The sequence below is a fragment of the Ailuropoda melanoleuca genome, chromosome 15 (genome assembly GCF_002007445.2).
Source record: "Ailuropoda melanoleuca isolate Jingjing chromosome 15, ASM200744v2, whole genome shotgun sequence".
In the NCBI taxonomy this organism is placed as follows: domain Eukaryota; kingdom Metazoa; phylum Chordata; class Mammalia; order Carnivora; family Ursidae; genus Ailuropoda; species Ailuropoda melanoleuca.
In genome coordinates, this window is record NC_048232.1 from 34,132,466 (window position 1) to 34,154,005 (window position 21,540).

Sequence of the window (21,540 nt, forward strand, 5' to 3'; positions counted from 1 at the left end):
AGTACAGTCCTGTGAAGGTGGGGGAACAGGGACTCACCCACACTAAGCAAACATTTGGGAAGTCACTTGTTTTATTGGTGGGCAAAGAGGCTGAGGGTGGGAGGAACCTAAGTTGTAAGGGAGAAGGGACTGGAAGAGTTTGGGAGAAGAAAGGTCCTCTTCAAGGGTTCTTCAGTCTCTGAGCCCCATACCGGGATCAGGGGGGTTGGACAGGAGGAGATCCTCCCATAAACATGGGTGGGTGGGATTGGCACTGGTCCAAGAGAAGAAGCTGCTGTCTCTGCGTTCGGCCCTCCTCCTCACTATACAGTCACTTCCAGGCAACGGCTCCCTTTCTTCTTGCAGCTTAGCTTGCCATTTCTACCACCCTCAGGGCCCTGGATGACCTTGACAGCCACACTGCTCTCCTTGAACCTCAATGAGAAACTGCAGGGGGAACAGACAGAGGGGCAAAGCTAGAACCCCCATCCCCTTACCCCTACTCCCGTATTTTCATGATGGCTTCCCCTCCCCTTCTTGAAGGAAGCGCATCTCTCCTCCCCTCATGTCAGAAGACTCAGAGCCCCCACAGAACTTGGGTGGGGAGACTAAGAAGCACCTCTGAGACTTGCCCTGACAGAGTGTGCTTCCCTTTCTGGTTACACGAATTTTCCCGGTCACAATGACCAACAGCTTGGTCACCTGCCCCCAGGCTGGCCCTCCCCGCCAGCTCATGGCCTTACTCCTCAGTCACGGTGACTGGAAGCTGCTTCTGTGTGGCATCCAACACAGCCCTGTACATTTTGGTCAGCAGTTCAATCACATGTTCGCTGACCAGCAGGAAGTCCCCCTTGGAGCCCACTGATGATATCTTAGGAAGGGGAAAAAAGAGTGAAAGGACAGGATTCATTTTCCCTCCATAGGAGCAGCCTGAGAGGCACTGAAGGTCCAGAGTGAGAGATCTGGTCCCCATCACCTCCAGCCCACCTGCCACCCCATGACACCCACCACTTTGGCAGTCTGAGGGCCTGCACCCAGGGAGCTCCGATACCTCATTCAGATGTAAGCTGAAAAGCCCATCCTTGAAGCTGGTGACTGACACCCCGGCCACACTGTCCAGCCCAATGACAGTTTTGGCCTGGGACTTCTTGGTGTCTGTGAGAATCACATGCCTCTTGGTCAAGAGAAGAATTCGAGAAGAAGTCTAGGGACCGAAGAGTAAAGTGTGAGGAAAGGTGAGGCTGCGCCCCCACCCTTCCGGCTCCCAGCCCCAAGGCTCCGGAGCAGGCTCTGGGGAGGATTTCGGGATGGGGCCTTCACCTTGCCATTGCCACGATTGACCTTCTTCACAGTGTCTGCCACCAGAACGGGCCCTTCCGCCCCGCCCTTCAGCTTCTGCAGCTTGGGGTTCCCTTGCAGCCCAATGTAGTCACCACGGAACGGGATGGGGACACTGAGGGCACACAGGAAGTATGTGGTGGAGATCAGGTCCTTACTGCTGATCCCCAAGGCCCTGAGCCTCCCCATAGTGAGTTCCCATCTTAGTTCTTCCGTGCCCCTTTCCCCACCCTCCACCATATCCTCAATCTCAGTGGTTCTCAGAGTGTATCCAGGACCAGCAGCAGTGTCACCTGGGGACTTCTTAGAAAGGCAAATTCTCAGGCCACAGCCCCACACGTGCCGAATCAGAAACTCTGAGAAGGGGGTGCAGCAAGCCTGGGTGTTCTCAAGCCTGCCAGGCGGTGCTGACGCACACTCAGGTTTGGGACCACTGTCCTATCCCACCTGGGGGATCCGCTTTTTGCTCCTGATGAAACTGTGCGGGGTCTAAGAGGCCCTCACCTCTGGGGGTAGGAAGCCTTCTTGTCCTTGAACAATTCGCTGGCAGAGAGCTTCTCCCTCAGGTTCTCTACCTGCTTCAGGGACAGCCGATCCCGGAATTTCTTGCACTGTGAGGGGGAGAGGCAGGGGCTTAGCTCCCGGAGGCAGGAGGTTGGAGGCAGGACTGGGGGGCGGGGGCGGAGGGAGAACACTGAGAGATGGAGAAGAGGAGAGACAGGGAATAGAACAGGCTCTAGGTGCTTCGGAAAGGGCAGGAGCTGGAGGAGTACTGGAGCCTGCGGGACTGTGGGGGAGAGGGATGGAGACAATGAAATGCCAGCCCGAGGGGGGAGGGCTGTATGTCCGCACACAGAGCAAGGCCTAGTCTAGACAGGTGCTCAGCAAGTACTTCCTGAACGGAAGAACACTGTGCTGAGTGAAATAAGCCAAACATAAAAGGACAAATGTACGATTCTACTTAGATGAGGCCCCCAGCACAGTCGAATTGACAGAGAAAGTAGAGTAGACGGTCCAGCGGCTGAGGAGAGGGGAACGGGGGAACTGTGTAATGCGTGTGTACAGAGTTTCAGTTTGGGATGAGGAGCAAGAGTATGGAGATGGGTGGTGGTGATGTCTCACAGCAATGGGAACGTGCTTAATGCCGCCCAACTGTCTGCTTTAAAAATGGTTAAAATGGCTCATTTTGTTATGTATGCTTTTTCACAATAAAAAAAATGAAAAAAGAGGTGGAAAAGGGAGGCAGAAGAGGAAAATGAGAGCGACAAGGCAGAAAAGAGCAACGACAGGTGCAGCGACCCCCCCACCTTCCAGCGATAGAAGAGCTGCCGGAGCTCCTGGTTGGCTGTGTGGAAGCACTTGTAAGGCGCTGCTGGCCACGTTTTGTCCAGGATGTTGGTAGATGGCAAATTGTCCTTCAGCCCCAGCAGGAACTTCCGTGTCTAGATGGGGAGGGGGCAGGATTAGGAGTGTACTGATGAGAAGAAAGTCCTCCCAAGAGGCAAACTCTCCTCCAGAGCCTACCACTAAGCGAGGAGATGGAAGGGGGTCCCCTCCCAGATCTCTTTCGGTGTCAAGCGTAGGCTGGAGGCTGGCCAGTAAGAGCATGAATGGGAGACTGAAGGGAGGGAAGGGCTAGTTCCAAGCAGAGACCTGCTGCCCAGGGTAGTGAGGTGAGAGGAACCAAGGGGAAAACCGGCCTGGAAGATTCACTCCTGTAGTTTCCTACTGTCTTGGTTCACAATTGCCTACTGCTGGCCACCACTGCCTGCATGGGCCATCTCCCGTCCTCTCCGATCAGTCAAGCCCAACACCTCCACCCGGTATTCAAAGAATTCGACTTAGAGCCCAAGCTCAGGCCAGAGCATCCCCTGCACTATCCTGACACATCTCTCAGATAGGCCTCCTCGCCAGGCCCTCCGCCCAGCCCATGCGTTATTGCTGTGTGCCTTAGCCCACGCTGCTCTCAGCTCTGCACACTCAGGTTCCACCCATCCTTTGAGACGCACCTCCGTACCTAAGCAGACTAACATTAATTAGATACACTCATCCAACAGCAGTGCATGCTCACGCTTCTCCTAATGTCCTATATAAACTTCTAAAAATGTCCTTTTTAGCTTTGCTTTTATTTTTCCTGTTCTAGGATCCAATCAAGTTTCACCCATGGCATCTGTTTAGTCTCCCCCAATCTAGAACAAGGATTCTCAAGTTTTCACATCCCAGGGAGCACCCAGCACCCTGTTTGTCTGTGGGGTAGAATTATTGAAGATACAGAAAATGGCTTCATCTTGGGGGGCCCAGATGGCTTTGTTGGTTAAGCAGCCAACTCTGGATTTTGGCTCCAGTCATGATCTCAGGGTCTTGAGATCGAGCCCCACATCGGGCTCCATGCTCAGCTTGGAGTCTGCTTCAGGATTCTCTCTCCCTCTGTCCCTCCCCTGCCCTCCTCTGCCTTGCTCGCTCATACTCTCTTTTTCTAAAATAAATGAATCTTTTAAAAAAAATGGCTTGATTTTGAGCATTTCTAAGTTTGGGGAATTTTTATGAGAACTTTTTACTAAGACATTAGGTTAGAAAAATTAAAATAGAAAAAGGCAGTGCACTCAGTATATTGCTGTAACTGTCCAGACACTATCCCAGCTCTTCGATTCTTCCACTACAAAGATCTAGCAGGCTTGCTCTAATCACCTTAGACCCTGGTTTAAGTCCCTGGTCCTTGGTCTGGTTTAGTTTGATTTAATTCAATAAACATTCCTAAGCATTTCCTGCAATCCCTCCCTCTTCTTTTTTTTTTTTTTAAGACTTTTATTTATGTATTTGTCAGAAAGAGAGAGAGAGCAAGCATAAGCAGGGGGAGTGGCAGGCAGAGGGAGAAGCAGGCTCCCAGCTGAGCAAGGAGGCCGACGAGGGACTTGATCCCAGGACCCCGGGACCATGACTTGAGCCGAAGGCAGACGTCCAACTGACTGAGCCACCCAGGCGTCCCGATCCCCCATGTTCTAATTGATGTGGAACCTCTGAGGGTTTTCTTCCTTTAATTGTTTTTTCTAGATCTAGAAAGTCTTGCCTTTCCCTTTATAGCCCTCCTGCCCCAGGTTGGCCTCTATGGGGGGAGGGGACAGTTTGGGGAGACAGTCTTAGGCAGGCGTTAAAACTCTGGAGTCAGTTTGCATCCCAGATCTCCTGTACTTACCACCTGTGGGACCCCTAGCAAGTCAGTCAGCCTCTCTGGGCCTGCAAAATGCAGGAAAGGAAAGGGTCTACCTCAAGGATTTTTAACAGCATTAGAGTTAATGCATGTAAAGGGCTTAGTGCATAGTAAGTGTTCAAAAATTAGTAGGTATTAGCATTAGTTACAGGCAAGGCAATAGCAAAATACAGACTCGTCAGAAACACTGGCGGAACCGAGGCCGAGTGGCCCCGTACGCATGCTTCTGTAGGGGCTGTGAGTCACTGAAATATTGGTCTAAGTCCAACAGCTCCTGGGGTGACATTCAGCAGATGCCTGATAATATGCAGGTGAAAGAGAAGGTAGAGGAGGGGCCAGTCAGGAGGTAAGAGTCACATCGGATTCCTGGCCTCAGGGATGCAGCAAGAGAGCATGTCCTCTAGGAAGGAGGTCACTCTGTAACAAGCATGAGGAGACTCGGGCCGTGGAAGAGGCCTGGGAGGATGGAGCTTCCCTGGGTGGGAGGAGGAGGGCCCAGCGAAGGCTCAGGGAAGCAATAAGGAGGGTCAGGGATCCCATCTCTCCAACCATGAAGGGGAGCTCCAATGAGTGTGTCCCAGGAGCGTCATTAGTAAGAGTCCCAACAACTGTCCAACATGGAATCAGCGGAGGTCAGTTCTCCTTTACCCCAGGCCTCTGTCCAAAGTGTCCTTCCTCCCTCTCCGGCCTTTCACGAGGTGTCGCTACAAGTGCTACTCTCTCCCTATCTGCTTTCCCTGGCCACTCCTCAGAAGCACCAAGGCTGTTGGATGGATGTCTCTGGAAATCACCCTCCTCTGTCTCTTTTCCTCTTGCTGGAAACTGCTTATAGTTTGGATGTCCTGGCTTCTTCCTGCCACCTGGACCCAAATCCTCCAGATTTAATTTTGGACTTGCTTGCTATGGTCTCAGAAGAGATGGAAGAGAGCTAGAATTCCTCCACCTTCACCCCAACCCTAAAATGGCCCTATGTGTGTCCTCACAGTGCTCTTCCAGAAGGCTCAGCCTCTTCCACTGTTGTTTACCATCCAGCCCATCTCCCCCCGAGTCTATTCACCACGGGCCAGTCATTGGGTGTGCTGGGAGCCCTTCCACCCCCAAGGTTGCCTGCAGCATCCGCTGGGGCCAGAATGCCCTCCTATTCGGCCCTTGGGCCCTGGGATGCTGGAGCCTGCTCCCTGCAGGTTGCTGTCCCATTCCCTTTTATCCCCAGACTTCATCAAGCACAAGTGGATGGAAAAAGCCCTTTGGGGGAAAGCCTTGAGTCACATCTTCTCAAACCCCTCATCTTCCTTTTCCAAACCTGTCCCTCCCTCCTCAACCCCCCAACTTCCACCCTCCACCCCCACCACTTACGATGCTCTTGTAGATGAAATTTGCCAAGGTGAGGGCAGCCCCTGATCGGAAGTACTTTCGATAATTCTTGCGGGCCTGGCAGGGGCATATGAGAAAGGAGCCAACGTAAAGATAGATAGTTAGACATAGAAGACAGGAGCCAGATCTAGAAGGGGTTCTACTATTCCTCACCCACACCGAGAACACAGTAAGATAAAGAGTTGAGACCGTGCTAGAGGGTGAGAGTAAAGGCAGACGAGTCGGCAAATAGCAGGGCCCTCCAAGCAGCAAGCAGAACTCTGTTGCCAAGTCAGAGACACACCCGGGCACAGACACACATCCCCCCGGCGTGCGTCCACACTCCCAGACACACACCTGCAGACCCAGAAACACATGCAGACGTGCACGTGCCCTCGCATCCCGGGAGGTCCCGGGTGTGGGCAGGATTCGCTCTCTGCTGCTCTTTCTTCCCAGCAACTGGCACAGTCCGGGAGAAACCACGTGGGGGAAGGACCCGTGGGTGGGGAGGAAGCCCCTCCGCCCTTCCCCATTACCTTCCACCCTCTGACGAAAGCCTGGATCAGCAAAGCCGATGCCTTTATCTTCCCATAACGTTTCTTTTGCTGCAGAAAACAACAGGCCTGTTAGAAAGAACTCTATCTCCTGAACCACCTCCCCCGCTTCCCAGTCTCTTACGAGAGCGAGGGGCTGGGGCTTGGGGGCACTGGTACCGTGTTGCCCCGAAACCAGGTGGAGATGACGATCTGGCTCTTCCGCATCAGCCGGTAGTGGGAGCGGCAGCGCCAGCCCCGGTAGGTCTTCTGTATGAGCGTGGCCAGCTGCTGCAGTCTCAGGCGCCGCCGCTCCTCCAGGTGGAACAGCTGCAGAGAGCGCGGCTGGGTGGAAAGGCGGGCCTGGGGGACCCAGGAGCCTGGCCTCCCCAGCCAGTGTGGTACACACTCCTTTGTCTCCTTGGCGCGTTCGCTCACTCCACGGGCACCTACTGAACTCCAACTCTGTCATGGGCTGGTGCCAGGTTTGGACACTCAGACACGAAGGGCACATCCCCCAGACCCTCAGGAGTCCCACTCCAGCTAGAGGCACTCAGCGTGCACCGTGCAGCCCCCTAACTGCCAGGGCGCAGGACAGGGTGGGGGCCCAAGGATTGATTCCGGTCCCAGGGATAAAGTCCCTGCTGTGAGCAGACTTCCTCACCCACCATCCATCCCCAGTTACAGATGCTCCCTTCCACCCCAGCCTCTCACTCGTGGCCTCTCCAACCCGTCTACCGCCCAGCCCCACCAAACACAAGTGCGCCCTCCAACTCACAGCCTTGGGGCTTCTGATGAAGACCTTCGTCTTCCCGAAGGCCAGCTCCTCTGAGGACAAGCTCAGCTCCCCCACGACCTTCTCAACCCCCTCCCTACAGGAAGAGATGGGGAAAGCTGCCCAGGGGCATCCCAGAGAAGGGTCTTCTTTCACCTTTCCCCAACTCCTTCTACCTAGGGAGAAGAGTTCAGGGCTTGAATGGACTTCAGAGCCCCTGAAAAGTGATCATTCATTTCCCCAAGTATCCATTCAGGGAGCTTTGGTGATTTACAGGACACTGCTCTCTCCCCGGCCCAGATGGTCCCTGCACTGCCCTTCCCAGCTCCCGTCTCCCACGGGAATCCTACCGGTCTCCGCCATTCCAGCAAGGCCATGTGCTCCGGCTCAGCAATCGGTACCTTTCCAGGAAGGGCCTGTACCCCTGGCGGTAGGCGTAGCCCGCCCGTCGCACTCGCACATTCTCCAGCAGCCCTAGGTACCGAGTCTGGACGGCCACCAGCTCCGACGAGAACTGACCTCGCTGCTGATACTCATTAGGCTTTATACACCTGGGCGGGGGGTGCAAGGCACGGGCCTCAGGAACTTCACCTTTGCAAGTGTGACCTATCCTGGTCTCCGTAACCCTATTCTGCACACATTCCCCTTAGTAGAAACATTTCAGAGGAAGTGAACACACTGGCCTTCCCAGCTTCACTCACTGACGCACGGTCCCTACCAAAGTCTGATGCTCTCCCTGCTACAGGACTCTCAGCAACTCATCTGGCTTTGTTTTTTAGGAGGAAAGGGCCTCTGACACCCCTATTCCAGAGACACCCTGCCCCCCCCCCGCAAAGGACAGGGTCTATAGCACACGGACACTGCATGTGTCCTCATGTACACTGTATTTCCCTATGTGCCCGGCATGTCACCTGATATAGTTGGGGTTTTTGGAATACAGGTTCTTCATGAGTATGGCCACGGAACTCTTGAACTGGGCCCCAGCAGTCGGGGGGCGTTTGAGAGATGCCTGCTTGGGATCTCCCTCAGGGAACAAGGACTGAAGGAGAGGGTGCCGGGCCTTCCACATGACCTGGGACAAGTCCCGGAAGAGTAGGTCATTGTTCTTATCAATGAAGCCGTTCACGTTGTAAGTCACCTGTAGAGGAACGGCTGTTGGTCTGGAGGGCCCATGACCTTGTCCCAGCACTTGGTGCTCCCAGTCTCAGCATGAAGTATTCCCAGATCTCATCTCCCCTCAGTTTCTCCCCCATTGCCTTCCACCCACACCCAGCCCTAGTCTCTACCCTCCAGCCCTGCCATGTCACCTTGCCCGCATAGTGGCAGATACGGAAGCTGCTGAGGCCCATGGTGCGGTCATACTGGCGCTGGGCATTCTGGGTGACTTTGCTCTCATAGTGAGTGTGCTTGGAGAAGAGATGATTCAGCTTCGCTAGGAAGGTGGTGTCATTGACCACCCCAGGCCGTAGGCACTCCTCATCCAGCATGGCCAGGATGCCTCGCTGATTCTGGTCAGGGAAACAAGATCAGCCCAACCTCAGCCAGGTCCTCCAATATGTCCACATCCTGACTGATGTCCCTCTGCCCCTCATCCTTTGTCCTCTTTACCATTACCAAGTGGGGCAGGGGGAGGCGGGTGAGAGAGACAGGGCAAGGATATTCAGGCAGTCTGGAAGAGAAAGGAGGTCTCAGATGTGAGAGAAGGATAACTCACATGCTCAATGAGGTTGCAGATAACGCCATTATCAAAGTAGTCCACCTTTGTCCACGGTATACCCTGGCAAGAGGAGATGTGAGAGGTCACAGAAGCAGGTCCAAGACATGTCTCCAAAGACCTTACGGGACTCAGGCTTCCTTTCACCCACTCCACAAAGGACTCAGAAAGCCCTATAGTTAGGAGCGGTGCTTGGTGTGGTTTCTGTTTAGGTCCCCATCCCTCCAAGGTTGATGGAGAATTTGTGGGGTGGGTGGCTAGTCACGTGGGAGGACCCAAAGCAGCCGTGAGGGAGGGGGAAATGCTATAGAGAGCCCTGTAGGTACTGTGGGGTGGAGAGGGAAGTGTGATATGTTGAGTGAAGCTGGGATAGGGATTACCCCACTGAGGGAGAAGGGAAGGATCCCTGAGTAAGTGGAAGAGCAAATGGCCACACCGCTCTCGCAACGAACTATAAAACCAAAGCACATGAGCCAACTTCATCAAACAACAGACCTAACTTGATACATCTTCAAAGCCCTACATCAGTGCTTCTCACGCGGGCATCACAGTTGTCTGGAGGGCTTGGGAAAACAGACTGCTGGGCCCCACCCGCAGGGTTTCTGATTTAGTGCATCCAGGGCAGAGCCCAGGAATCGGCCTTTCTACCACCTTCCTGGGAGTGCTGGTGTTACTGGTCTAAGACCACAGTTTAAGAACCACTAATCTACCTGATACTTTGGGATTGTAGTTTTTTTTTTTTTTTTTTTTTAAGCGAGAATGGGGGTGCCTGGGTGGCTCAGTTGGTCAAGCTTCTGACTCTTGGTTTTGGCTCAGGTCCTGCTCTCAGCGTTGTGAGGTCAAGCCCTGTGTCGGGCTCTGTGCTCAGCTCGGAGTCTGCTGGAGACTCTTTCTCCCTCTCCCTCTGCCCCTCCCCCCTATGTGCATGTGCTCTTTCTCTCTCAAATAAATAGATAAATCATTTTTTAATGATTTTATAATCTTTTTAAAAAGATTTTATAATTTTTTTAAAAAGACTTTATTTATTTATTTGGGAGAGAGAGAGAAAATGAGAGTATGAGTAGGGCAGAGGGAGAGGGAGAAGCAGGTTCCATCCCAAGACCCTGAGATTATGACCTGAGCCGAAGGCAGACACCCAACCAACCGAGCCACCCCACCCAGGTGCCTTAATTAAAAATAAATAAAAATAAAAATCAATCAATCAATCTTTTTTTTTTTTTTAAGGCAATGATGGTACAGAAGACAACCCGAAGACAATTGTTCCCCACTTGAGGGACAGCCGCAGGTGAGATAGCTCCTGATCTCACCCAAGGGCCAGCCCTCCCAGGCTCAGGCCATTTCCAGGTGTGGGGGTGTGGCTGGGGAACACAAGCCTCTCTCTTTCATCCTCCTCACAGATCTTTAGGGAAGGCAGAGTGGAATTAAGTAAAGTTGCCCTCCCACTTCATCCGCAATATACCTTCCCCAACTAGTTAAATGAAGTATGATATCCTTGCAATCCTACGTAGCTATATACCAATACGGAAACATGTCCTGTTAACTGATGAAAGCGAGGTGTAGAGCAGAGTGTATTCGCTGCCATTTGAAGAAATCTGTGGGAAGATGTACTTATAGATTTGCTTGATTACACGTAAAAGACCTCTGAAAAGAGGGCCACTCCAGTCACCTCCAGATGGGAGGAGTGCTAGGAGGCTGGAGACGGGCTGGGAGGGAGCCCTTCTTCATACGCTGTTTTAAGCTTTTTGAATTTTGAAGCATGGGAATGTGTTCTCTATTTGATCGTTAATTTTTAAAAATAACCTACAAAACAATTAAAAAACAAAACCGTTTCCCACACATTGTGACCACATTGCCTGAAATTCTGCCACAGCAGAGTCCTGAGGGCTCACAGGCAGCATCCCTGGGAGGGTTCTGATGAGTGAGACTCTCAGCCATTCACACTTTGGGGTGGATTAGCTCAATCAGATAGCTTTTCTAACACCTCGCCATAGAAAACAAGGGTTCTCGCCAAACAGGGGAAGGAGTGTGGAAATGTTGAGCCATGGGGCATGTCTGAGGAGGAAGTCTGGGATCAGGGTGCCACAAGAGGGGACGGTGACATCAGCCAGGGCCCGAGGAGACAAAGCATTCTGAGACATTAGAGAAGAGCACCAAAAAGGATGTGGTAGGGTGATGAGGCCAGGAGAAATGTCCCTTCTCAGTCTGGTTCACAGCACGCCGCAGGCCGCGCACAGCCGTCACCTCACCCTCGTGAGGTCTCCCCACACACCCCCTTCCATCAGTCTGCCCTTCCTTGCGTGGCCTGGGGCAGGAGCAGGGGGACTGGGCAACGGAGAGCAAAAACCAGGGCTTCTTGGTAATGCTGGAGTGTTCACCAGTGCAAGGAAAACTTTTTGTCCTTTGTGTTCCCATCTGGGGACAAGTGAGAGGAAATCGTGATGGAGGGAAAGGACAGATCTGGCGCGTGCCCAGAAGCAATTTCTGAGAGTGTATGTGGGGGTAGGCTCGGCGTACCTCTCTCTCGTATTCCTCTTGCTCCTCTTTCAGCGTCATCTGGATGAACACCTGCTGCAGCTTCTCGTTGCAATAGTTGATCACAAACTGCTCAAAGCTATTATCCTGAGGGAGGGGACCCGGGGCAGACAGGGAGCAGCTCAGCCCAAGACCCTTCCTGCCTCTCAGCCTTACACCTCCCCTCTCTCCACCCCTTCCCCTTTGAGCCTACATGTCCCAACCCTAGGGAAGCAGGGTGCTGCAGTTGGGTGAGGCTCTCTCACCTCTAAAATTTCAAAGCCGTAGATATCCAGGACCCCCATCACCTTCTTCTTCTCCCCAGTGCCCACCTGAAGAGGAGGAAAAGATACATCTGAGGACAGGTACCTCTGCCCCGCAGGCCAGGCCCTTCTGGGGTGGAGGTGATTGGAGCAGAGGGCAAACGGAACTCGGGTGAGCTTGACCATGCTGGGAAAGAACTGTTGTGATTTTATTCTCCTTCCTCCTCTACATGCTTGCAGAGGACAAGCAGAGGGAGGGAGGGGGAAGGGCGATGTGAACAGATTTCGGGCGGTGCTCCCAGGGTTCGAGGTAGGAAGACATTAAGATCCTCTCAGGAAAACAGCCATCTCTTAGAATTGTAGAGCATTTTACAAAAAAATCTATGCTCTTACTTCATTAAATCTCACGATAACCCTAGAAGGTGTGATTATTCCCATTTTACAGATGAACAAATCAAATTTCAAAAAGGCTAAGCATTTACCCAAACCTAGATTTAAATTCTATTTTTCCCTGCTGCCTTTCAGTAATAGCTTCTGAATTGATGGCATTTTCATGTACAAAAAGTTTTGAACAATAGCTCTATTTTGATCTAATTCATATTCCATAAAATTTACCCTTTAAATTACCTAAAAAGGTGTATGACCATCACCACTGCCTAATTCCAGAGCACTTTCATCATCTCCAAAAGAAATCTTGTACCCATACCCACTAGCAGTCACTCCCCCTTCCCCTCCCCCTACCCAAAGCCCCTGCTAGCCATTAATCTACTTCCCATCTCCATGGATTTGCCTATTCCGGACATTTCAAATAAATGGCATCATACAAAATGTGGCCTTTTGTGTCTGGCTTCTTCCACTTGAATGTTTTCAAGATTTGTCCATGCTGAGCATGAATCAGTACTCCGTTCCGTCTTACGGCCGAATAATATCCCATTGTATGGATAGACCACATTCATCCACTGATGGACATTTGAGTCATTTCCACTTTTTGGCTACTATGAATAATGCCTCTCTGAACATTTGGGTACAGGTTTTTATGTGGACATCTGCTTTCAGATCTCTCGGATATATATCTGGGAGTGGAATTTCTGGGTTATATGGTAACCATGTACGTAATTTTATCCGATCCTCACTAAGCCCTGTGAAGCAGGTAGGCATTACTGTCCAATTTTCCAAATCAGGAAACTGAGGCTCAGAATCTCTGTGAAACAAAAAGGCCACACAGCTGGTAAGTAGGGGTTCCAGAGAGTCAAACTTAAAACCCAGAGATGTTTCCACAACAACACACTATTGGAAGGAACTGTACCCTACCCTTTATCCTTCCTCCTCTGCTCATCTCAGGACCCAAAGTATGGGGATAGTGACCGGGGCAAGAAAGGTGAAGCAGACAGGGGAGTGTTGGGGGAGGTGAGCCATTTCTGACCTTGATACTCTCATTGATTCGATTCACAATCCAGTTGAAAAGGCGGCTGTAGATGTTCTTGGCCAGAGCATCACGAGCGTACTGGGCCTGTAGGGCAGGGCCAGCTGGTTAGGATGGCAGCCACAGAAGAGTCCCCAGATCAGCCTCCTCCCATAGGGCCCTTACCTGAATGACATTCAGTGCAGTAACCACATTTTCTTTGGCTGTTTTCATGGTCCTTGAGCACAAAGCTTTCTCTAGTTCCTCTGAATTCAAACCCATCATTTCCTCAATCTCCTGAATACCTGGAGTGAGGAAGAAACACAACATGGCCTGAAAGAGGGCTTTCCTCCCGGGGAGGGCGGGCTGAGAAGTGACACTGCTGGGAGACGGGTGTCCCTAGGTCTTGCTGGGGATGTCCTTACAGTCCAGCCAGGACATGGCCCAGGAAGAATCTCTGGGGAGGAGGAGAAGAGAGGGAGCTCTGAACACTTCGAATGCATTACCTACTTTAATAGGAGAATCTCCTGAAATTCTTTATAAAGACTCCAATGAGATTCAGAGAGGTCCCAGAATCTTGGTCTATCACACTTCATAACCTCATTCCAAAATGTCTCACTGGGAATTCTCCCTAAGTGTGTTTGGGGAAGAACTCGGGAATGGGCTGAGTGGGACTGAATCAGAGTGGAGTCAGTTATGCAGGAGATGGTGGGAGAACAGAAATTGTAGTAGGAGATTCTGGGAGCTGCTTGGGGGTACCAGCAGGGCGGTGCAGACCTCTCCCATCACAGATGCCACTTGCTGATATTCCATTGGCCTGGAACTCGCCTGCCAGCTCCACGTTCCCCAACTTCAGCACCAGGGCCGTCACCTCCAGCACCTGCTGGATCTCCTCCTCCGAGAACCCAATCACAGCCATTGCACTCTTGAGGAGAGAGAGGAAATCAGAAGCTGAACCATGATGCCAGTTCAATGCCTCCCTTCTCAAAGCCAAAGCGTGGGCCCACCCCGGGCACCCACCTGTACAGCCTTGAAGTTGGAGGCATCGTCCATGCCGTCAACTGTGGACACTTTCCGGTTTAGGTAGACATAGCATCTTGTCTCCCGCTCGAGCTTCAGGGCCTCTGGGAGGGCCAGTGTGAAGAAAAGGGTTAATACACAGGCTCTCAGGAGTCCTCTGGCCTCGACTCTCACAGTCGCTGCCCTAGCTTGGTTTACTCATTAATTCAAAGGAGCCATTTTGTTTTAGGCTCTTCCCCTGCCTCCTTTGTTTGGGGATCAGTAATTCCTATGATAATAGACTAAATTTTTAAGCAGTATTTAGGGTTTGGGTGTTCTTAATTGTTGCGTTTCTTTCCAACTTGTATGGAAGACTCATTCCACTCCTCGTCCCATCCTCAGGGTTCTAAACAATGAAAACAAACAGGCATACTCTCCATCCTGCTCGGTTCTCAGTGGCTCTGAGAGGACAGAGGTGAGGAAAGAAGGGCTAGCACATATCTCCCACCTACCCGGAGCCTCAACACCTCACCCTTGGCCGGGGTTGGCCCATTATTTGTTCACTAAGCACCAACAAAGTGGCAGGTGCAAGGTTCCCCAACCCTGAGCCCTCTTCTGGAAGTTTTTCTCTGATGTTGTGGGGCTAAGCCAAAAGGCTCTCTTGCTTTCCCCTATGGTGAATCTCTAGCCCAGCCCATAACACATGGATCAGGTTTTGTTTTTTTTCTGTATCTCCCACAAATGAACAACTTGTGCGTTGGAACTGTGTTTTTCGTCTTCATATCCTGTGTGCCTGGCTAGCATATACAAACTTTTTTCTTTTTAATAAATGAATCAAGGGAATGGTCGAAGCTGTTTGCCGGAGATGGGAAGGAGTAGGTTAAGCATGGAGCTTGAGGGATATCAATTATCTGTTATTCACATGATCTGAGAATCAGGGAATGTCCCTCAAACTAGAGTTTAATGGCAGCTTCCCCTGAGACACAAATTTTGAAACAGGAACCTGCTAAAGAGGGGTGTCTGGACAAAGAATGAGTCAGAAAGGTCCTGGGATGATGACACCAGGGAGGCCCTGCTCAGACTTAACTTAAATCAATGGGTGACAGAGACAACCAGAACAAGATACTAGTGCCTATGATTCAGACAAACTGAGCACAACCAAGACTATTGAGCCGGGAAGGAATAATGAGAGCTGCAGGGGCTCTTGAACCATGGAGATCCCCAGGAGGGGAAAGGAGAGGACACACGTCCAGCAAAGAACAACCAGAAACCAAAAGGACAGGTCCTTGGGGGCCAGATACCCACAGTGCTCACAGCTAGAGGCAGGATTGGGAGGCAAACTCTGGCAAGGCCTGAAGTCCCACCAGACTCGCAGTGATGCCCACCCAGAGCCACCTCGGGCCCATCCAGCACCCAGGGCTCCCTGGGACAAGGTGCTCCACGACTTCTGCTCCTACAGCCACCGGCACAGGCCTGTTGGCACTGATCACACTGTATTCTGCAGTGTTTCTGTTCATGCATCTACCATCCCTGGAAGACCATAGGCTCTCAAGGACAGGGTCCATGTCATCTTATTCAACTCTGCACTGCTAGAGCCTAGCACAATGTTCCATCATAGTAGGTGTTCAAGAGATGTTTGATGAATGGATACATGGAACCTCCATAAAGCCATCTAAGAAGATTAAGTCAAGGACAGGGCCTGGGTGAGGCAGGTGTAGACCCAGAACAATCTCCACTATAGCTCATCAAACGTTCTTGAACACTTAGACTATCCTGTCTGATTTTCTGCTGAGCTATTGATAAAGTCCCTTCAATTCAAGATAGGAAAGAATGATAGATGGAAATAAGGGTTCCATTTTTGAAGCCAGCCTAGGGAATGGGGAACCCAAGCAGGACAGAGGAAAAAGAGCAGGGCAAGAGGCCAAAAGGTTTATTCCTAGCAATACAATCCCAGAAAAAGAAGAGAACACAGAGGTCAGGGGATTGTTCCCAACAACGAGTGGATGAGATTTAGCATGCGCAACGCAGGAAGAAGAGGCCCGAGGGCTGCAGGGAAGAGGGCTGCCGGGGCCCAGAGGAGACTGAGTGGAGTTTGGGGATCTTCTGCCCGGTGTCTGGGACAGGCACATACTCAGCAGGTCAGCCTCTGCTCCAGCCAGTAGCTGATAGAAGATGTGGAAGTTCCTTTCTCCTTCGAGCTGCTTCACCACTCGGGATTTCTCCAGCAGATCTGGCAGGGGATTAGAAGAGAACCTCCTGAAGGCCAGGGAGATGCCACAGCTTCCCTCTGAGTCTGCCCTCGTCGCTGCTGTTCCCAGGGCTTGGGCAGTCTCCTGGCGGTAGCCTACTATCCCTTCCTACAGTAGCAATCAGCAGAAAGGGACACAGTGGGGCAGGGAGGAGAGAGAGGTGGTGAGCGGAATGGGGAGACACGTTCGGGGCGCCCGGGTGGCTCAGTCACTTAAGTGGCTGCCTTTGACTCAGGTCATGATCTCAGGGTCCTGGGATCGAGCCCCATCTCATTGGGCTCCCTGCTCAGCAGGGAATCTACTTCTCCCTCTCCCTCTGCCCCTCCCCCCACTTGTACACTCGCTCTCTTTCTCAAATAAACAAAATATCTAAAAAAGCAAAAATGAAAACAAAGAATGGGGAGAAACATACAGTTTGTGATGACGCCACCGAGTGGGAATCCCTTGAAGTCAAACTCAATATCCATGTATTTTCCCTTCAGAGACCAGAGAGAAAGAGAGAGACTGTGCTTCCTCCTCTTCTCACCACCCTGTCCAGCAGGGGTCTGTGCCACATTTCTCCTTCTCAAGCCCCCACACCCTCTCCTCCCAGGCCAGGAAGATGGTCACTCACAAATCGAGAGGAGTTGTTGTTGCGAATGGTCTTGGCATTGCCAAAAGCTGCAGAGATGGGGAGAGGGGAGGTGAGGAGACTGAGGGGAGAAGAGGGGCTCTGGAGAAGGGGAAGGAGGAAGGTCTTCCGGCTATGATGCCAATCTCAGATTTTTCAGGCTGAATGAGAACAGGGTAAGAGGGCTACCGTGTCTCTGGGGCCAGTCAGGTGGGGGTGAGCAAAGAAGGCAGAGACTGGAATCCTCACCCTCCAGCACCGGGTTTGACTGAAGCAGCTGCTCCTTCACAGAGTTCACCTGCTCCCCTTTCCCACAGACAGCTGCCACATAAGACATCACCAGCTTGCTAGCCTCTGCGTGAGAGAAACCTTCACATGGATCCCCCCCCTTAACTCCCCTTAGGTCCAGCACCTCACACTCGTCAGAAGCAGAAAAACTGGGGAGGAATTTCTGGGGTAGGGGCAGGACTGGGCCTGGCTGGGGAAGAGGCGAGGGGATAGCTCAGCAGGGACTCCATGCCCCACCCCCCCAGCCAGGCGCCTCACCGGTCTTGCCAGCTCCACTCTCGCCCGTGATGAGGATGCACTGGTCTCGGTCCCGGTCCCTCAGTGACTGGTATGCCACGTTTGCCAAAGCATAGCTTGGGGGGGGGGGGACGCAGGTGATGACTGAGGTGGGGCTAATCGAAGACACCATCTTTCACTCCATCTCTAGCCCCAGGGTCATCCGCCCTCCTCACTGGGACTAGACTGAGGCAAGTGATAGGTCTAGAAAGGGGCTTCCTGGGGGCGGAGGAAGCTGGAGGGCTTCCTTCAGGAGAAAGGATAGAGGAAATTAGGGTGTCTCGCTGTGGGGAAGCGGGGGCCCTGTCAGCCTTCCCTCGGTGCCTTTACTCACATGTGGGGCTCCAGCTCATAGAAGGTATAGTCCTGGTATTTGGCAATGAACTCCGGGCCGTAGATGGGCAGCTGTTGGTAGGGATTCACTGAGATCAGCACATTCCCGATGTAGGTCTGGAGGCAAGAAAGGTAAAGAGAATGAGCGGGGGAGGGGGGGTAGGGAAGCCGGCAGGGGAGGAAGGAGTGGGAGCACAGGTGCTCTCAGGCCACACGCCACAGCCCAGGGCAGCCACAGGCACTCACGTAAATCTCCTTGTGTTCATAGCGCAGCTGGAGGTTCTTGAGCAGAGGCCCCTGCTCCAGGGGTTCCAGGAGCACAAGGTCCTCCACCCCCACAGAGCCTTCCAGAAGAGTCATGTCCAGAGGGGCTTCTGGTGCTGGGAGTAAGGGGGTCAGTTAGCTGAAGTTTACTCAGCTTTAGGGGCCAGTAACGGTGTGAGGGGAAGAGGGCAGAAGGATGTAAGGGAGCCTTCCTCTCCAACTCCTGGCCCTAGAGACAGTCCTCAACCCAGGGAGGCCTCTGGACTAGCCCAAGCTCACAGTGGAAGCTGTGGGAACCGCGAGTAGGGAGAATCCCCTGCTCCCTGGGTTAGGGCTGGAGGGGTGGGGCAAGGATGGGACAGGACCACCTGCTTTGGTGGGGTAAGGAAGGCCCCCAGCAGGCAGCCCCGGGGTGGGGGGTGCTGGTGGAGCACAGCTCTGCTTGCCACCGACCAGCCTGGGGAGGAAAGGGTAAGCTCTGGGAGCTCGCTCCCTCCTGCACGGAGGCCCTGGCCAGGGTGCAGAATCCCTGACCTTCTGCCCCCAGTTCTCCTTCTCAGCTCCTACCTCTCGCAACCTCCAGTTCAGTCACCCAGCCCACCCACACCCAGTGCAAACGCTCTTCCAAAGGCCCCTCTCATTGCCACAGTGAGATTCATCTTCTAAATAGGGGCTGGATGAGGTGATTGATGAGTTAGAGGACAGAGGCAGGAGTTCTTCCACAAAAGATTAGAATACCCTGAGTAAAAGTGAGGTTGGTTTCTCCCACATCAAGTAGCTATCACCGTCTCTGGATGTGCATACACGCCTGTCCCTAGTTCTCCAACTCCGGCTTTTACACCCATTGCTGTAACCTTCGAGCATGGACTTTGCCCCTGAGGGACACACCCAGCTTTTTAGTAGCTGGTGGGAGTGGGCAAGGAGGAGCAGAGTTATTGTGGGGCTCAGCCCCATGCAGTGGGCACATGGCAGGTATGACCTCAGGAGGAAGCCCAGCCCTCCTCAGTCTTTCCTGTGGGACCGAGTAGGTGGAGTGGCCTGGTGCAGGACAGAACCATTAGTACAATGGTCAGGGCTACTCCCTAACAGGAATAAAAAAGCCACGTCCTCCTCGTCCCCAGCAATGCTCAACCTGGGTGGAGGAGGGGAGGGAAGCAGAGATGGAAGGTGGGGCCAGAGGGCAAAAGAGGCTGCCTTCAGCCCTCACTCTGCTTTCCCCAAGTTTCAGAAAATGAGAGTACTCGTCACCTCCTGGAAGGACACAACTGAGAGAGCAGTAAGAACAGGGACAATAGCAATCTCTGACAATCAGGTACCACGGGCCAGGCAGGGCTCCAAACACTACATACATAAATTCATTTGATGCTTACGAATAATATCCCGTTGAAGTGGGTACTATTATTATCCCACATTTTCCAGATTAAGAAATAAAAGTTTTTAGTAACTTGGCAGGCAGGGGTGAGCAGCAGAAGCAGGGCTAGAAGAAGGCATCTTCTTTGGATTTGGATTTGAGGGGAGTGGGAATGTGATGGGTTGGAGGGGGGAAGGGATAAAGGAAACAGTCCCCAGAAAGGGCACCCTAGATGTGCAGAGCAGTGACAGGTCAAGGCAAGACTCACCCAACACTGGAACTAGGGTGTGACTTCAACGTCCCTTGGAGAATGGTGAATGAAATCCCAATTCGACAGGAAGGGGGCATAGGAGTCCCAGGCCCCAAGGGTGGAGAGGTGCCTTCGTTAACGGGAGCTGTCCATGGTGTCAGAAGGCCAGGAAAAAGGTTGCCCTCCTCTTGCTGGTGTCCACTCTTCTGCCCTTCCGCTGTGCTACCTCCTCTAGCAAGGCTCCCTGTGCCAGACGAGCCAGGAGAGGCCGGAGAGGGCTGCTCAGCACAAAGTCCGAGGCTGTTCCTGCTGAGGGTGTGGCTCCATTAACCCTTCCCAGGCCTGAAGCCCCAGAGGCAGATGCCCAGTCACCTGAGCAAGCCCCCTCTAGGTAGGAAAGCGTATCTGGCTAGACTCAGCTGAGGGGCCCAGGTAAAGTTCTTGTTTCACCGCCTCCAAAATTTGGAAATAAGAGTGGAATATGTAGCCAAGGGAAAGCTTTTCCAAAGTCAGGAATTTTGTCAAAGAGGAAGGCAGTCTGGGCTGTCTTCCCTAGCAAAGAAACAGCACTTGCCTCAAATCGACCTATCTCGTTGGGAGTCAGAGGGTATTAATGACATTATTTGGGGAACGAAGCAGACAAAATCCCCAAATTCCCTCCCGCAATGAGTCAGCCCCCACAAACAGACCCAAAGGCTATAGTTAGTAATACCACCTGGCATTTGTATAGATGGCAGTTTCATTGACTCCCACCTGTACCATCTCACTGAATCACACCACCCTGTGAGCTAAGCAGTGCAGCTACTCACTCCATTGAAAAGGAAAATTAGAGGCAAATACTGAGGTTCCACAGACAATATGTGGCAGAACCAGGAACAGAATGCAGCTTCTTGACCCTAGGTCACCCATAGGTTCACCCCAAGTCTTGCTTGGTATTTCAGATTTTTATCCTTCTGTGCGAGGAACCCGAATGAGACCCTGAGATACTGCTTCCTGGCACCAGTCCAGCTGGAACTAGCCGCCTCCAATAGACAAGAGGCTCAGACAATCCTGTTTTCCAGGGTACCCCCTCATTCACCCAGGAAAATTCCTAAACAACAGGCTCCCTCTGCCCACCATCCACTCTCCCAGGCACGCACAAAGAGCAAATGGGTCATTACCCACACTTAGCTTTAGAGAGACTCGATCCTCCAACTCCCAGCCACAGCTGCTTGGTTCAAGGTCCACACTCAGCTGCTCTCACAGAAGCACTCTGCATTTGCCTGGCCCATCAGCAGTTCCATTATCAACCTGCCCTTAAATGATTTATTGATCTACTATATATATCCGAAGGGAGAAAAAAGGCCAGGGAAAGAAAGAGCGAGGAAGCCAAGTGGAAGTGCCATCAGCACACAATCCCAGGTGTATGTGGACGCATCTGTGTCAGAGCCAGAAAGGACCACAGGTCCCCTCTTTTGCGTGGAGGAAACAGACCTAGGGTGAGAAGCCACTTTCCCATGGTGTGATCCTGGGAACCCAGGTCTGGAACCTAGGTCTCCTGTTCTCTAGGCGGAGAATCTGCAGCTGCCCACAGCATGGGGTTTATCTGTGTGTCCACCCACTCGTTTTCTGAGTGCCTGCTATGTGCTCACACGAGAGAAGGGATCCTAAAATGAGATGGCATCCTCAGGCCAAGACACAATGGCATCAACATCACAGCTGGGGCAACCAACCATCCTAGTTTGTCTGGGACCTAGGATGAGTCCTCTGAACGTGGGAACTTGAATACTAAAACTAGGAAGGTTTTGGCCACACTGGGATGAATGGGTCACTCTAAATTAATGACGTACAAATACACATCCAAG

The 21,540-nt window shown here is 52.3% G+C and overlaps 1 protein-coding gene across 7 annotated transcripts; it reads right to left on the minus strand.

Moving 5' to 3' along the window:
• Positions 1–20,002, minus strand: MYO1A (myosin IA). Of its 7 annotated transcripts, none has more exons than XM_034643612.1 (28): positions 19,715–20,002; positions 18,078–18,211; positions 17,833–17,948; positions 17,481–17,575; positions 17,184–17,288; positions 16,938–16,984; positions 16,737–16,800; positions 16,207–16,305; positions 14,097–14,200; positions 13,854–14,001; positions 13,263–13,381; positions 13,098–13,184; positions 11,678–11,743; positions 11,415–11,519; positions 8,901–8,963; positions 8,494–8,694; positions 8,098–8,324; positions 7,537–7,737; positions 7,190–7,283; positions 6,592–6,886; positions 6,236–6,483; positions 5,882–5,956; positions 2,625–2,759; positions 1,822–1,928; positions 1,300–1,432; positions 1,031–1,183; positions 723–850; positions 2–426 (listed from the first exon to the last, which is right to left on the minus strand). In XM_034643612.1, the coding sequence occupies exons 2-28, from the start codon at positions 18,189–18,191 to the stop codon at positions 303–305; spliced, it is 3,453 nt and encodes a 1,150-aa protein (XP_034499503.1). In that variant the 5' UTR covers positions 18,192–18,211; positions 19,715–20,002; the 3' UTR covers positions 2–302. The 7 variants fall into 7 exon arrangements, 5 of the variants coding, with proteins under 5 accessions (XP_034499502.1, XP_034499503.1, XP_019651749.1 ...); XM_034643613.1 differs by having other exon boundaries at positions 3–426; positions 6,415–6,483; positions 6,557–6,886; XM_002916002.4 differs by having other exon boundaries at positions 5–426; positions 6,415–6,483; positions 6,592–6,741.
• Positions 20,003–21,540: the final 1,538 nt, after the last annotated feature.